Source organism: Terrapene carolina, unplaced genomic scaffold, assembly GCF_002925995.2.
Source record: "Terrapene carolina triunguis isolate 2854851 unplaced genomic scaffold, T_m_triunguis-2.0 Scaffold146, whole genome shotgun sequence".
Taxonomy (NCBI): Eukaryota; Metazoa; Chordata; order Testudines; family Emydidae; genus Terrapene; species Terrapene triunguis.
In genome coordinates, this window is record NW_020664497.1 from 830706 (window position 1) to 847686 (window position 16981).

A 16981-nucleotide genomic window follows, 5' to 3' on the forward strand; every position below is an offset into this window, starting at 1 on the left:
GTTCTCACTTTCAGTTGACATTGTAAATATGAAGCGGGCAGCATTATGTCCTGGAAATGTAAACAAACTTGTTAGTCTGAGCGATTGGCTGAACAAGAAGTAGCACTGACTTGTAGGCTGTAAAATTTTACATTGTTTTATTTTTGAGTGCAGTTATTTTTTTGTACACAATTCTACGTTTGTAAGTTCAACTTTCATGATAAAGAGATTGCACTATAGTACTTGTATTAGGTGAACTGAAAAATATATTGTTTTTTACAGTGAAAATATTTGTAAAAAAATAAATATAAAGTGAGCACTTTACACTTTGTATTCTGTGTTCTAGTTGAAATCAATATATTTGAAAACGTAGAAAACATCAAAAATATTTAAATAAATGGTATTCTATTATTTAACAGCATGATTAACTGTGATTAATTTTTTTAATTGCTTGGTAGCCCTAATTTTTTTTTCTTACTCTGACGTTTTCTGTCAATTATCAAGACTTTTTTTGTTTGTATGAGGATGCTAATTCACTTTAAGTATTTGCCTTTATGAATTAATTTTTTTTCATGAATTGGAATCTGAACAATTTATTTAGTTACAGAAAATTACTCTCCTATCTTTACTCTGATAAATCATCTAGAAATGAGTAAAATGAAGCATACAAATAATTAAAAGGGAGGCCAAAATTAGCAATTATGATTTTTCTTTTGGTTCGTCCGTGTGTGAATTTAGTTCTGGTGAAAGGTGACCGCACTGGTGACCTGAAGCCTGTTTCTTCACAGAACAAGTACAGCGCAGACTGTGCAAACGTCCCTGTTTTACCTTACCTCTGAGCTGGAGGGCCCATCTCCAGGGCTGAGAGAGGTAGTTCAGTTTCCATGTTCTTTCTGGCCTTGGTTCCTATGAAGAAACTGTCAGCAAAGTTACCCCAACAAGTGTTGTATGGGATGGGGGGGGGGGATGTTATGAATTCAGTGGATATAGTCCCGAGACCACCTCCTTTTTTCACATATGTAATTCAACACTTCTGAGGTGGTGACAATTTTTGGTTATTAATGACATGGACAGTTTTAAAGGTATTTAAAGGGCATTAATTTTTTCTCATCTAGATTGCCGGGGTATATGGCTGTTGTTAGCATCTCTTTTAAGAAAGAAGGGAAATTGTTTACTCTTTTTATCCCCGACTGCTCCATGGAACTTACTCCTCTCTTCTTCTTGTCTTAATTAGGCTGAAAACAAAATGTAATTTGACAAATGGTTTTCTGTGTGTTGGCGTTCAACTAATCAAAAGGAACATGTACAACATCATTCAACACAGTAAATTCATAATGTGGCCTTTTACTTTTTTTTGCTAGTAGTAATTTGGAAGCCATTTTTCTGATTATATGTTAAGGAGTGAAGATTTCTTGTCATAAATTGTGCGGCAACTTGTCTTTGTCTTTTCTATCTTAAAATCTGATCCTGTATACATGTGACTAACATAAGAAAAGGGCTAAAGACTATTCTCTTAAAGATTTGCAGGATAAGATCTTTATACTTTAAGATCATCAGGACAGAGGATATGCCTTACTTTGTTTACAAAATGATGTGGAATCATACATCTTTTTATAATGATTAATACACTTTTCCAAGTGTTTCACAGCATTTTAACATTGCATGTCCTCTTGACTTTGATGGGATTTGCATGGCTGGAAATCTGGGAGGTGGTAAGATTTTTAAGCTGATTCCACTCACTTCTTCCTGGAAACTCCTATAAATCTCTATGAATCTCTGCTCCCTACATTATTTTTCTCAGAAGGGCGCTAGAAGGTGTGGCTGCTCGGGTGTGTGTGTGTGTGTGTGTGTGTGTATATATAATCTAAACCTGACACTCTCGTTGTCGGCACTTGTAGATCTCACTCTGATATGCAGATTGTTAGGAACTTTTTGGAAGCTTGAAGAGAGAATAAGGATAATTTTTCCAGAGGAGTGGGAAGTGGAAAGTGGGATGGGATTTCTCTTGGAAACTATTTTACACCCCCACACCCCTCCTCCCTGGTTGATCCTTTTCTGAGTTGCTTTGGTTCATCTTCCTCCTCCTGAAAGTAGTATCTAAAACAGCTATGGTCATAAAATGACATGAGCTCTGAACAAGGTGTAATTTCTGCTCACAGAGTGGAGTCAGGGACATAGATCATAGGGAGGGGGCTTGTCAAGGCTCAGTTATTACTATTACAAGATTAATTACAAAACTGCATGGTTTGATATTGAGTACACAATGGTTACCACATTTTCCTGTATGCAGCCAGTCTACCGTGAGTGTGTAATTGCTTCCTTATGTTGTATGCTTGGAAATCAGTCTTTATAAAAGAGAGACTGTGCTGTATGAATGTGATACTAAAAAGTAAGTTGAAGGAATCCTGTTCTAAGGCTTTATTGTGCCTTCTTTTCATGATAGGACAAAGTACATTTTAGTAGAACATGGAAATAGGCTTTTTAGAATAAAACTACTTTAGATTTTTCTGGAGTGATGCTAGAATATAAAATAGCAAGTAGCATACCTTTTTATGTATGTTGATACTACTTACCGTAAAGCAGTAGATAACAAAACACTGTCATTGAATCATTTGAACTGTGTTTATATTTGTTTGAGAGTAAAAGCACATATTTATTTAATAGATTTGCTGCTTTGGAAAGAAATATTGAAAATACAGGGCACAACAAAACTTATTAAAGGTTTAATTCCTTTTTATATAGGTGCATTTAATGTCATCATTCCGTTGATAGTCTCTTCTTCCTATTACTATAACTTAAATAACCAGATCTGTGGTGATACTTCTATCTTAAAGAATTTTACTCTTTCAGTTTGGAATGGCTATGGAACTAGGTGGATCTCAATCCATTCATTACATGGTAAGCTTTATTGGTAGAGAGACTCTGATACACAAGAGCTCCAGAAGACTGCATTCTGATGTCTTTCAAGATTGATACTATACAAGTTTGTGAAGGTCTTGATGGATGTGTGTCTAGGAAAAACTAATTTTCTTTAGCTAAATGGTGTGTTTTCCCTCTCCCCTCTGATGAAATGTCAAACCTGCTCAACAAATCGATACAGTCAAGAACGTCAATAGCAAAAGCGAACTATACCCCCATGTGCCTCATCTGCCTGTATCTTCAGATGTAACCATTCTGAAGCTATTTCTGAAGTCTTTTGTTGTATTGAATTTGCATAGCGGGAACAGGGACTGTGGTTATAAACCTTAAAAACAGTTGTTAATAATTTCTGAATAGACTTGCCCACCAACAGCCTCAAAGGCCATTTGTCTAGAGCCATATTATTTCATTCCTTGTAGGTCTGCCCTGTAATATACTGTTTTTATATCTGAATGTAAAACCTTGTGAGAGATAAGACAGTAAAAGTTACATTTGTCCCCTCCATGACTGTAACTTTGAATTTATGAACATCAAATGTCAAATATACTGTGAAAATTAGAAACATGACCTAATAAGCTGTTTGAAATTTCTTAATTTTAATGACCATTCAGAAAGGACACTAATAATAAGGTAGCTTAATAGAGCATTTCTCACTACCTGAAACTTGAAGAGTAACATTCAGTGTACTCTAATGCGTGAATCTTTAACGTTCCTTTCTGTGTAACTATATGGAAGTACTCTTTCAGGAAACCTTTCTTAATACAAGTGTGATTACAGAGTACTTTGGATGAGCAGTCCAGTCTACCAGCTCAACTCCAGTCATCTAGAATCTACTAACTATGTACTCTGAAGATCTAGTTTCGGTATCCTGCTGAAACTTTCTTGGATAAAGAGATTGTCATCACAAACTCAAATTGGTTGTGTTGTGTCTGACTTTGAAGCAATGCATTACGTGATAATGCTTTGCTTATGTTGCTAACTTTGTTTTAAAAAAAAGTTCAAATAACCCAAATACCTGTCTGGATTTTGTTGTTTAAATTGTTTGGGTAGGGTTTAGTTAGGAGGGGATTAATCAAATGGGATTGGATGCTAACTAATCAATGGGATTTAGTGAAGTTAAGCATGTACATAAGTGTTTGCAAGATCAGGGCCTAGGTCTTTAAGATTGACATGGAATCATTTATAGGGAATTTGAATTTCAAATGGGTAGTATCCCATGAATTATAGGAATAACCTTCTACTCTGATGTATGTGGTATCACTCTAGAGACATGCACTTCCAAGATCCAAGGCGGTATCCCTTCTCAGATTTCCTACACTAGAGTCAGAATAACTTTCTTAAGATATAAGTAAAATGTGGACTCAGTACTAAACTGGAATAGTCATACAGTTTTAGTACCTATCCTAGGATACAGTGGAGGCCCAGTATTCAAGCATTAAATGCAGATGTTCAACCTATCTACTTGTACCCACACCTAATTGATGGGGAAGCACAGAACCTCTTTTTCAGTGACTTCAGAATAGTTTTTGAGAGTTGAAAGGATTTCCATCTCTTGGGTTCAAATATTCCCGTATGCAGGAAAAATGTGGGGTGGGGGAGGAGGGGAGATGACGAGCAACTGAATCCCCACTAAAATATTTCTCCTCCACGCAAAATGAGGTGTGTATCAAGCTGTTGGGCATTGCGTGGGAGGCTGTGTTGTAGAGAAGGAGCTTCTACATAACCAGCAGCATCAGATGGGAAAACTCCTAATGGACTGAATATAAATCCTGAATAAATAGATGGTGACAGTCTGTGTGGCACCATTTTTGAAGGTACAGGTGTTTGACAATATGCCCCTAGGTACAAGTACCCTGCTGGACAGAACTCTATGGCCAGTGACATCTGGTTGAAAGACTAGCTCATTTCCTCTGGTTTCTCTGAATCCTGTGCATTTCAGAAAGAAACTTTTAATAATGAATTAAAAACTCCAAAACTACCGAATTAGTTGACAAAATATGACTCTGTAAGAAGTCTGAATTTCCCTAGGTAAATGGGATGGCTAAAGGGGGGAGAAAAGTGAAGGGAAATTGCAGCTCATCAATAGTGCAATTGACTGTGTGCTCAAGAAGAGTTAATGTTGAGACTACAAACCGAATTCCTCTTGTGAATGAATAAGCTTCTAAAAGTAGCGGGTTATTGCTACTAGCTTAAAATGAGCATGAATACCAAATAACTTCAAGAAAAAACCATAATGGGGGTGGGGAGGGGAGGAAGGTATCCATCCTGCTTTTGCTTAGCCAAAGTGGTGCATTTAAAACCTATCCGGTGGCTGGAGATGAAACAAAGCATTCTAAGGAATTAGAGAAGTGTTTTGCTTCAAGTTTAATGGGTATAGATGGGGGATGGAGGGAATAGAGGAGCCCAGTCTGTTTGGTTAACAGGTTGCTCTGATTTATGCCAGTTCAGGGCCATGTGTATACAGTGCAGAACTTTCAGTCACTCAGGCTCCCTGGAACAATACAGCGAAGCAACTACATAGTAGAGAACACACTCCTGTAAGTTGTTTGCAAATAGCTTTAAAATTAATGTAAATAAGAATAAAGAACACCAGAGACTCTAGAGCCTAGAGGCTCTTAAAACACCCAATCTAAACCACAAATAACACTTTGTCAGCTCCAGCCACTGAAATAATACCTGGTCCTAGAAATTCAGTGTTTCACAAATATTGAATAAATCCCAGTGAGGTGGGAAACAGTATTGCCATTTTACAGATGGGAATGCTCAAGCACAGAGGGATTGTATGGGTTACCCAATTTGTGTCAGACCCAAGAATGGAACCCTTCTGACATATGGGCCTGGGCCGCCATATGTAGGGAGGGAACTTGGTTATTGTTGGGTGTGTACTTGCACCAGGGGAGGCCCCCTTCCTTTCCAAGGGTACCATGAAAAGAGAATAGCTGTACCTTGCATTTGGAGCCTCTTGGAGCACTGTGGGCTGAGGCTAGCTTGGAATATGCTGATTCAGTGCATCCTGGGTGCCCTGTCCTGTCCTCTTTCCTGTCAGCATGACCCACTTTTGGGACTGTACTGGCTGGGCCCCACTGGGCAGACTTTCTACCTCTGGTTACTGCACCCTTGGTTACAATGGACAATCAAATCCATTAGCTGTAAAAGAGTTTAGAGAACCTGTCTCCAACTTAGTCAATATTATTCTGACTTTCTGTAGCCCATGTGTTTGGGCTCCGGTTCCACTAGGGAAAAATGAAGTCTTTCTAACTTTTCAGGGTTTTTCTTTAAATAAAGATTAACAGTTGGCCTAGTGAGACTGCATTGCAATTAAATTCTACATCATGGCATTTACCTTCTACTGTATCTGAAAATACCATCTATTTGAAAGCAATCACAATTGTCCTTTTAGGTTTCCAGTAATGTTGTTACATCATCTTCCCATTTCAACAATGAGGACAAGTTGTGTGGTAGTTCTATATCTGACAAAGGGTTTAAAATGTGATGGCTGATGTCATATTTTGCTGTAAGGGTTCAGTACAGAAGGGTTTTTCTGATGGTGATTTTTTTTTTTAAGCAGTCAGGTTCTAATTAGGCATTTGTTTAATTAAATTCATTTTTGTTTTAAAATTTTAAAACAAAAATCTTGCCATAGAATCTCCCCAGTTTGGCTAGCTCAAGGGGGAAAGAGGGAAGTATTAACAATTTTTTCCAATCCAGTGATGGAAATCAGAGGTGGAACAGATTTACTAGGCAACCCCTGATGATGCAGGATTGTTCTTGTTTTGTTTTTTGTTTTTATTTTTCTGTCCTGTTGTTCTGCTGTCCACTTCTGTCATCATCAAAGCATTTAATGATGTGCGGCAACATATGTGTTTAGAAGAGCAACACTCTCCTCCAAAACGATACAGCTCAGGAACCTGGGTGGTGATGGAAAAAGAAGGGGATTGTTGTCTTGTTTTTTTTTCTTATTCATTGTGTTACATTTAAGCCAGCATTTGTGTTGTACCTCAGGGAGTTTGTATGTCTTGCCTGAGAAATAAATATAATACCAGAGATGGGATTAGCTCCAGGCTTGTTAATTGTAGGGGGAACTGGATATTATGACTTAAATTCAAATGCTTATCATTAATCTTGAGACATTTGAATAGGATTAACTGATACAAATAGGTGGATCTTTTGTTTGTGACATTTTGACTTTTGAAATGAGTATCCTCGTAAATTATGTGTCACAGCCACTTACATAACCTTGAAATCACAGCCCTGAAGTCTGGTTGACTGTAATATCTTGAGATGCTGAAGAAAAGAGCCTAATCCTGAACTCATTCAGACAAAACTCTAAATGTAGTTGATAAGACCTCTGCTTGAGTGAACACCTCAAGGATTTGGCCTGAAGAGAAGACTACTGGAGTATCCAAAAACCCTTATAATATTGTGGCAAAGTACCTTCTTCTCCTCAGCAGGCTCAGTCCTTTTTAGCCTTGGAGACACAGGCTTGGGCAAGGCAAATCCTTGCAGGTAGCACAGGGTTTGGCTATTCCTTTTCTCAGTCAGCCCCTTGTGCTTGTTTATCTTCCCTTCTGGGGACAGAGTGCAGCCTTCCTTGCAGGAAGGGTTCAGAGCCTTGCTGCTCCTAACTTCCTGGCAGCTTCCCTGGTTCTCTCACTCTCTCTTCCCCCCCCTTCCACGCCAGGGAGGGTTTAAAAAGGTCCCAAGCAGTTGGAGCCAGCTGAACCTAATTAGTTCCCTAGTAACCCCTTGCCCAGCTGAACCTTATTTCCCCATGGTTCTCTCTCCTCAGTGGCTTGGGAGAGGCCTTTTTAACCCCCTGGGACTGATTACTACCCCCTTTGTAGCTGTTTGCCCTGGGTTTGCCACAATATAATTAAAGAAACCTGCCTGTTTTATTAATCAAGGCTTTCAGATTTAAAGCTTATAGATGCAATAATAGAACTCTCCTGGTTATATATCTAATGTTTGCCTGCATTAACATCATAGGTAAATGGACTGGATGGATAATGTTATGCTTTTAGCAATGTTGCACTTTAGATTTCTCTAAAATAGCAAACTCATCTTCCCCCTGCAAAAAAACCGTATACTATTTGACTTTTTGAAATGCCCGTCTGACAGGTCATCTTTATCTGTATGGTTAGCAAGCTGGAATTTATTTTTCATTCTTCAGTGACATAATGGAAAGCTCTATAGCATGGCAGAAGTACAAACCCTAGAAATCAAACAGCAATAATAGTTTACATTTAGCTGGTACCATGGAGTTGCCACAGAACATGAGGGAGGGAGGGGATACACTGCAATGTATATGTACTCTTGTCTGAAAATGCATGTGGCGGCCAAAGATCTGTCAAAGGGATCTCACAAAACTGGGCGATTGGGGCAACAAAATGGCAGATGAAATTCAGTGTTTGATTAAATGCAAAGTAATGCATATTGCAAAACATAATCCCAACTCTACATACAAAATTATGGGGACTAAATTAGCAGTCACCACTCAAGAAAGATTTTGGAGTCATTGTGGATAGTTCTCTGAAAAACATGCACTCAGTATGCAGCGGCAGTCAAAAAAGCTAATAATGTTAGGCACTATTAGGAAAGGGATAGATAATAAGACTGTAAATATCATAATGCCACTGTATAAATCCCTGGTACACCCAAATGAATACTGCGTGCAGTTCTTGTCACCTCATTTCAAAAAAGATATATTAGAAATGGGAAAAATACAGAGAAGGACAACAAAAATTATTAGTATGGAACAACTTCCATATGAGGAGAGATTAAAAAGTTCGGGACTTTTCAGTTTGGAAAAGAGACAACTAAGAGGCGATATGATAGAGGTCTATAAAATCATGAATGGTGTGGAGAAAGTGAATAAGGAAGTGTTATTTACCCCTTCACCTAACACAAGAGCCCCAGGGGTCACCCAATGAAATTAATAGCAGATTTAAAACAAACTTCTTTCCACAACGCACAGTCAACCTGTAGAACTCAATGCTTGGGAATGTTGTGAAGGCCAAAAGTATAATTGGGTTAAAAAAAGAATTAAAAAAGTTCATGGAGGATAGGTCCATCAATGGCTATTAGCCAAGATGGTCAGGGATGCAACCCCATGCTCTGGGTGTCCCTAAACCTTTGACTTCCAGATGCTGGGACTGGACAACAGGGCATGGATCAGTTTAGTTGCCCTGTTCTGTTTATTCCCTCTGAAGCATCTGGCATTGGCCACTGTCAGAAAACAGGATACTGGGCTAGATGGACCATTGGTCTGACCTAGTATGGCCATTCTTATGTTGCCACATTCACTGTCACGTGGAAAGTTACTGCTTTGAATCATGGGTTTTATTTGATCTAATAAAGCAATTTTCTTCCTTCCTTCCCTTTTTCTGTTCATCCCTCTTCTCTGCAACCTTGTCCAGTCTTGGGATTTGTTTTTCCGAAATGCTAACGCTGGGGCTCCTCCTGGTCAAGCTTACCAGACACACTTACCAGATCTTTCGAAAAGCAGAGCGTTGTTGTTTCAGAGTCATGGATTGGCAAAGACCCCAGGTAAAGCTGAAAAACTGGTTGAGGACCACCTGGCTGTGCAGTCATTGATCAGAGCATATCAAGTAAGTGTACTATTGCTACTTAGCATTATATAGGGGAGGGAGTTTCCTTTTAAAAGCACTTTGCAAATATTAACTGATTGCTTTCTTGTGTTTCCCCTGTCTGTGTTTTTCCATCTGTTTTATGCCTAAATTGTAAACTCTTTGGTGCAGGTACTGTCTTTTTGTACTGTTTGTACAGTGTGTAGCTCAGTGAGGTTCAGGTCTATAATGGGGTCCCTAAGTGGTACTGCAATACATATTGATCCTCATAACATTTTTAAGAGACCGATAACCTCTGTGTGTTCCAGTCTGGACAACTGGGATAAAGTTAAGTGACAGTACCGCAAAGGGTGTCCATATCAGAGCAGGGACAGTTGAATTCATCTTGGTTCTTTTATTTCACGTATCACTGTGGAACTGGAGCACCTCTAGGGTTTTGCCTCTTCACCAAAACAGCTGATCCTCCGCTCTACCTGCTCATCTAACTCCATCCAGATGGAGAACTGAGTCAGAATAAAGAAATGTTCTGAAATCCAGCTTTTTCGCTTGAGCAGATTTTTCCTGTGTAATAAGTGATAATACAATCCATTGCATATTGTGCAGTAGCTTAAACTGTAGCTGAATTAATGTCTTATTTTTTTCATTAAGGTATGTGCAGTGAAATGAAACTCTTCATTGTTCTCCACAATGTGCTTTGCTTTATCTGAATCTGTTTTCAGACAAGGGAAAGCCACTGTGATCTATATCAGTTTTACCTTCTGAGTTCTCTTTCCCTCCAAAAAAGGAAGCAGTACACTTTGAGTGAGCAAATTCAGCAAAATGTGAATCCCAATCACTGTGAATACGAAAGTTGGAGAAAATAGTTTTGTGACTTGTTTAGTTTATTTCCCTTTCAGTTCATTCTATGGTGTCATTTGGTTGAGAAGTAGCATCCTTGTCCCGATGCTAAATATGTTTCAAAGTGTTAAATTAACACATACTACAGTATGGTAAATAGGTGCAAAGACCTATGTAAATAGTCATGTCATAGAAGTCACTTAAATAAAGTAGTCTATGCAGACAGCATGGTCAGTTTCACACCGGCCTGTTGTTCCTTCACTTGTGTGAAATCTATAGCAAAATTTTGTTGAAGTAGCAGCAAGAATTACAGAATGTTTGGTTGCTTTGATGCTAAAAAAAGCAGTAGGAAACAAAATACCCAGAGAACACAACTTTCCTTTATTTGGGACTATATATTTTCTGACTTAATTGATGCAATAGAGGTGTCTTTGTGTGTTGTAGGCATCTCCATGACAAAATAATGAAAGGATTATTTAAAAGGATTTTGGTGATTATAGATGTATCTAATCCTCTTTATAAATTGCGTTGAAGAGATGCTATCAATTGTAAAGGCTTCTCTGTCAGATAATTAAATAAATATAATGGAGAAAGATCTAAAACTTGATTTCTCAGACTTGCTAGTTTTGTGCTTTTGTAGTAGACTGCTTTGTGGCTCTTCTATTGGGAAAGTCAATAAATGTACTGCTTTTTTCTAATACTGGAGTCTAGATTCTATGAAGGAGGACTTAATACAAAATCAGATAGTAATTTATGTTGTTAATCCTTTCACTCCCACTCCCCGCAAAAAACACTAAAATGTTTCCAAGTAAATTTTCTGATTTCTCTCATAATATAGATCAACTATAAGATTCCTTATCTCTCTACAAGGCATAATAAATCTAAAGCACATGCTTCTGATAATCTGTACTTAAATTTATGCAAAAACTGTATATGAATATTGATGCAAATTTCTGATCTGTTACTATACATAGATGTTGACAGGGATGATATCTGTATTGATATATTTTTCTTATTTTGCTGCTGCCACACTCTGAAACCAATGTGGGGAGAGGGAGAAAGTCTTGAATCTTTGTTGTGATCACCTCAAACTCAGGAGCGCCGCCAGCTTTTCTGCCGCCCTAGGCGGCGGAAGGTCCCGCCCCGAAATGCTGCCCCCCACAGAGACGGCGGAAGGTCCCGCTGCCAAAATACCACCGTGGTCACCACCCCCCAAATTGTAGTACCCTAGGTGACCGCCTAGGTCACCTAATGGGTTGAGCCGGCCCTGCTCAAACTTCATCCTCCTTTTTCAGAGTCATACTGTATATCCTTCTGTTCTTGATTGGGATTATGTTTACGTTTGAAGCCAAATCGGAGCTAGTGTTTATGTTCTGTAATTACACCCAAATCTTATTCATTGTTTGCCTGAAATTTGAGGCACAAATAGTGGAAATCTCTCAAGAACAGTTAAGTAGGAGATTTTTTACTACCTTTGGCTGAAATCTTGCAAGAAACATTATTTCAAGAATTTCAGCCATATATGAACTGAAAAATAGGATTTTTCAAATTTTGGATCCAGTGCAAAATTATTTGATCCTGAGTTTTGAATAGGAGCATTCCTGCCTCAGGTAATTTGAAGGGGCTCATATGAGGTTTTTGTGTTTTGCCCTTTAGTGTTTGGGTATTAGTTCTCTACGGCTGACAAACAATTCCATTAAAATGATTGATTAAAATGCCTTATATTGTGATTAATTATAGAACCTTACTTAATATTTACTAAATTACAATGCTATCTTAACCATTAATTTTAATGTAGTTCATGGAAATGCCTCATCACTTTTTCCTTCTTTCCCTGTAACTATAAATAGGTCTCTAAACTATGCTTGTGTACAGACTGTTCCTAGCATGATTTCCGGGAAACCATGTAGAGTCAGACTGACCTAATTCAGCTCCTATTTGAATATCTGGTAAAATGGATTTTTAAAACTGGAGTATGATGCATTCTGTTTCTTTAAATGTGTGGTTGAATTTTAACAAAATTTAAAACCTAGTCATTAAAAAAATGGGTAAATCAGTTTTGAAAAATATGGAACTTGTTCTACAGAACTTTGAAAGGTTTGATTTAATCTATGTTGAAATGGAAGTTGTACTTTCTCAGTCATATTATAAATCTTCAGATGCTCATCTTAAAGATGATATCTTCCTGGTTGTTTGTTAATTATTCCGAACAATGAGACACTTAATTTTAAAAAATTGATTTTACTCTTACACTGCAATTTTTTTAGTCCAGCGTGAGGTCGCTAATAAATATAACTGTTTACAGCAATAATTTTGCACAATTATTTCTGCTTGCAAGCTGTGATTCTTTGAAGCTTCATAATTTTAAGGGTCTTGGAATATAATGAACATTACAAAGTTATGAGCTCTTTGCTGGGAAGAGCAAGCTCAAAGATTGAATATGAATGTATATTCTTAAGTAGGGCCAAATATAGCAGTGGTCCTATGTGATGTACATTAGTAAGAAAATGGGTGTAAGTTGTAAAGTAATGCAACCTATACCAGTTTATTTAGGGGACTTGCTGTATCTTGGACATTCCCATCAGTTACTTTCTGCTGCACCTCTTTACTACTCCCACTCCCCATCACCTATGAGGTGTAAGTTAGTCATTTTACCAAATTGAGGCAGGTAAAACCACTGTACCACTTATGCCTGATGTGTAAATTATATTGCCATTCACTTCACTGCACAATTTACCCCAGAGACTACCATTGAAACCTGCATCTGGTTACCCCAGGTTTGAGTTTTGTCCTCACTGACACAGCAGATTCTAAACACAGGCTGAACTTTGGTGTGATCTCAAGAAATCAGCTGGGTTCTTTACTTTTTTAAAAAAAAGTATGAGCACAATAAGAAAATAAAATGTACAAACAAACTGCTTCCATATCCTCTTCTGTTATATCTTTTATTATTTCAAACAGAGGTTTTCAAGCTACGTTGGGTGGAGTGGTCGAAGCAGCCTGTCCTAGTGGTCTGTAGAATTAAATGTTTTCTTATGAAATGGTCTGCAAAACAAAACAGTTGGGGGAACCCCCTGATTTTTGAAGGCATAGAGTCAATTAAGCTTAAATTGGTTTATTGGAATTGTTGGAAATTTCCTTAATAGGGTGAGGAGGAAACCAATATTTGACAACATTAAAACACCTTTGAAAAGAATTCCCTTCTGTGCATTCACCCTTGCACTAGTATGTAAAGTATTAACTCATTTCACAACACATTGTAAATTTGTATGCATTATTCTTCACACAGCATTCTCACAATTTTTTTTCTATTTCAATAATTTAGCTTATTTTTAGTATTAATATTGAAAACCAGAAACACTGTCAGACTTGTGATTTACATGCGTCCCTAAAAATAATGTGTCTTGAAATTGTTTTGCCAAGAGTGGCAAATATTATTCAAATGATAAATCTAAGTGTGATGCAGAAGTACTTCTTTTGACATTTACTGTCATTGAATGTAATAATTAAATATTTTTTAGCCAGATGGCTTTTTGTGAGACTTTTACTGTTATACCTCATGTGATTTATGTTATGTTGTCTTGGAATAGCTATCTATTACAGAGATTAATTAACAGAAGATAATTGAAAATGTTAATATCCATAGAAAATTGTTTCCCTTTGCTTTTTATTACTTCCCTCTTTCCTGAGTTTGTGCAGTTGATCAGGAAAAAACCTGTAAATGGCAGAAAATAAAAATAATACCCAATGGAAATATATTGAGAGGCTCAATCTTGCAAGCTCTACCTATAGGAAATATTGCTTACTACCATGAGTTCAGATGAGATTACTCGCAGTAATAAGTATTAGGTTTCAGTCAGAAGTGTTTGCTGGATTGGGTCCTGAAGATGAAATCCTGGTCTTAATCAGTGAATTTTATCACTTACTTCAGTGAGATCAGGATATTAGAATATTACCCTACCATGTCAGAGACCAGCATGACTTTGGAGATGTCATCCTAGCCCAGAGGAGGGTGGATATGCTCCATGGTGAAGGAGGGGAGGGAACATTGTTGAGCTAGGAAATTGCTGTATCCATCTAACTGATCCAGCTGAAAGCACTGGGATCTCCTTGCTTTCAGGAAGTCAGAATCAAAGAGCAGGGAGAGAGAGAGCAGAAGCTGAAATTTTCAGTTTGTGTCTAAACACTATCTCATGAAAACTGGGCACAAAAGGGCACATTTTTCTTTTTTGCACCATTTTAGCTGATTACAAGAGGATTTCTCTTAATTTACTTTTAAATGGCTCTGGTGAGAATTAAAAATTACTGCAAAACATCTTGTACATCTAAAAATGTATATTTTCCCCCTATTTTATTAGTGGGAGTCCTAGTCAGTTGTGTTCCTGTTTAGAAAGGATACAATGGAGTTTTACCTTCTAGTTCAGTTTTCTACAAAGCCTTTAAAAGTGGCAGTCCTGCTGCACTTCATGCATTCTTTGCTTTGAAAGCCTTCTTTCACCTTTTAATTTAATCTAAAATACTACCAGACTAATAAGCAATTTAGTGTAACATGGCATCCCCGCTGGATCATCAATAGCGGAGATTGAACCTGGGGCCTCTGTTCATAAAAGCATGAACCTCTACTGCCTGAGCTAAAAGTCTTAGCTCTGTTAGCTCAAAGGCAGTAGCATATTCAAGAACTTCCCATGACTAGGGAGGGACTGCGTAAGCATAATTTACATTTAACTTTTAATACATTTATTGACTCCTGCATCACAGTTCTAGTAACAATTTCCCAGCACCTCTTGTCCAAAGTCAGGGGGTGGGTTAGTCAGTAGCCAGTTATTAATGGCTCTCATTTCAGACTGTGTCAGCTGAATTTCCACACCATTCTTTTGGGCTACTTTTTTTTTCCTGAGAAACTCTATTGCATGCCATTGCCGTAAGTTTATATGCATAGGGTAGAGTTTAGGAACCTTAATATCCCACTTATTTTGTAGCGAGGGCATGTGTATATATATTTTAAACATTGATATAAATAGTATTAATGTAAATGTTGACATAGGGGAACTCTGTGCTATTCCATGGAACTAGGCCTGGAGAGGGGGACTTCTCTTGAAGGACAAGGGGAAAATGTAGTCTCTAAACTTGATTCCAAGGTGACAGGTTTAATCAGCTCTACAATATGCCTAATTTCTGCTGAACCCATGAGCAAGAATCCCAGGTTTGCTTGCAAATTATGGCTCTTTCACATGGCAGTTTCCAGACTCATGGCTTGTCATATTTAATTTTAAAAATTAAACACAGCCTTGAAGCTCTCAGCCCTGATTGGTCCAACCGGTCATATGGGGATCAATTTGTCTTCCTTTTAGCTTCATTTATCATGGGCAATGATTAGAATTCTGGAATCAGAACATGTTTTTTCTATTATTTGGCTCTTTCTTGGGAAAGATGCATGAATGGGGAAGAAGACTTTTTAAAAAATATTTTCTCCTACACTGCTGCAACATTGAACCTGAATTTCTTTGCCACCCCTCCCCACTATTTGTATCTTGTAAATTAAATCAATGTGAAGTAGCAATTGAAAAAAGAAAACGTATATGCTATATCTAGCATTTTATATTGTAATAGACAATGTTACTCTTTTGTGCTTTCAATGAACCATGTGATCATCAAATAGACTTATGAATACTGGGCACTTTATGTGTATGCATATATAGCTGCTGCAGAAATGAAATGCTGAATTTTCCTTTCTGGAGTGTGGAGTTACCTCCACACTTCACATTTTTGAAAGTGTGGCTGTATGCTAAAAAGATGTACATAATATGGCACCATTTTAATTGACAGATCTGCTTTTTTTTCAGAATTATAGCTGTTAATGCTAGTGCCCCAAATGAGTTACTTTTACTTCTTCTGTTAATGCTGCAGAACAAACACAGCTAAACACTGATGGAGCAGAAGATTCTGTTCCATCTTGAGCATCAACAGAATTGTTTGCTCAGTTCTAATCAAATACCCTTGTGTAACCATTGTAAACAGTGAGGTTGCACAGGTGTCATCAAGAGCGTAATGTGACCTGCAGAACTTTTAATAGCGGTGATGATGCACGACAACTCTGGCTTGATCAATGCTAAATTTACAAGACAGGCAATTGTAGAACGATGTTTTGTTTCATTTCTTTTCTTTGTAAACAGAGCACGTCATATGGAAAATGATGGCATTTTAACAGAGTCACTTTTAAGAGTACATCTGCATTTTAAGAAATGTTCACAGTTGCTACCTCTTGAACTAAAATTCTAGTTCAGCCCTTGGTATTATAGTTTATTTTCACTGAAGTTGAGGACACTAGTATATTGAATGAAATTGTAGTCAAGTGACTCATAATTTATCCATTAATTTAAAAAATAAGCTGTGTATGGAAGTTTTATATTGGTACCTGAAAAGGGAAATGAAAAGAATGTCAAATTACTATTATAAAATATATACATGGTTCCTTAAATTTGCCCAGATCTTTACAGAACATAGATAAATTGTAATCTCTATCAGAAATTGCTGCTTATGTACAATTCAAAAATTAAACTGAAAGGTAAGCAAGATAGAGAGAACATAATTGCTTATGACCCCAGTGTTGAGGTCAGTGTTCATAATAGGGATTATTGGGGCATATATCCAGCGACAGT

General features: G+C 37.5%; 1 protein-coding gene across 1 annotated transcript in view; it reads left to right on the forward strand.

Annotated features, from left to right (window-relative positions):
- OGDHL (oxoglutarate dehydrogenase like) overlaps nt 1–16981 on the forward strand; it is an 88826-nt gene that overhangs the window by 2825 nt on the left and 69020 nt on the right. The window contains exon 2 of the mRNA XM_029912004.1: nt 9315–9506. Within this exon, the coding sequence (XP_029767864.1) occupies nt 9315–9506 (192 nt within the window). The remainder of the gene's footprint in view (nt 1–9314; nt 9507–16981) is intronic.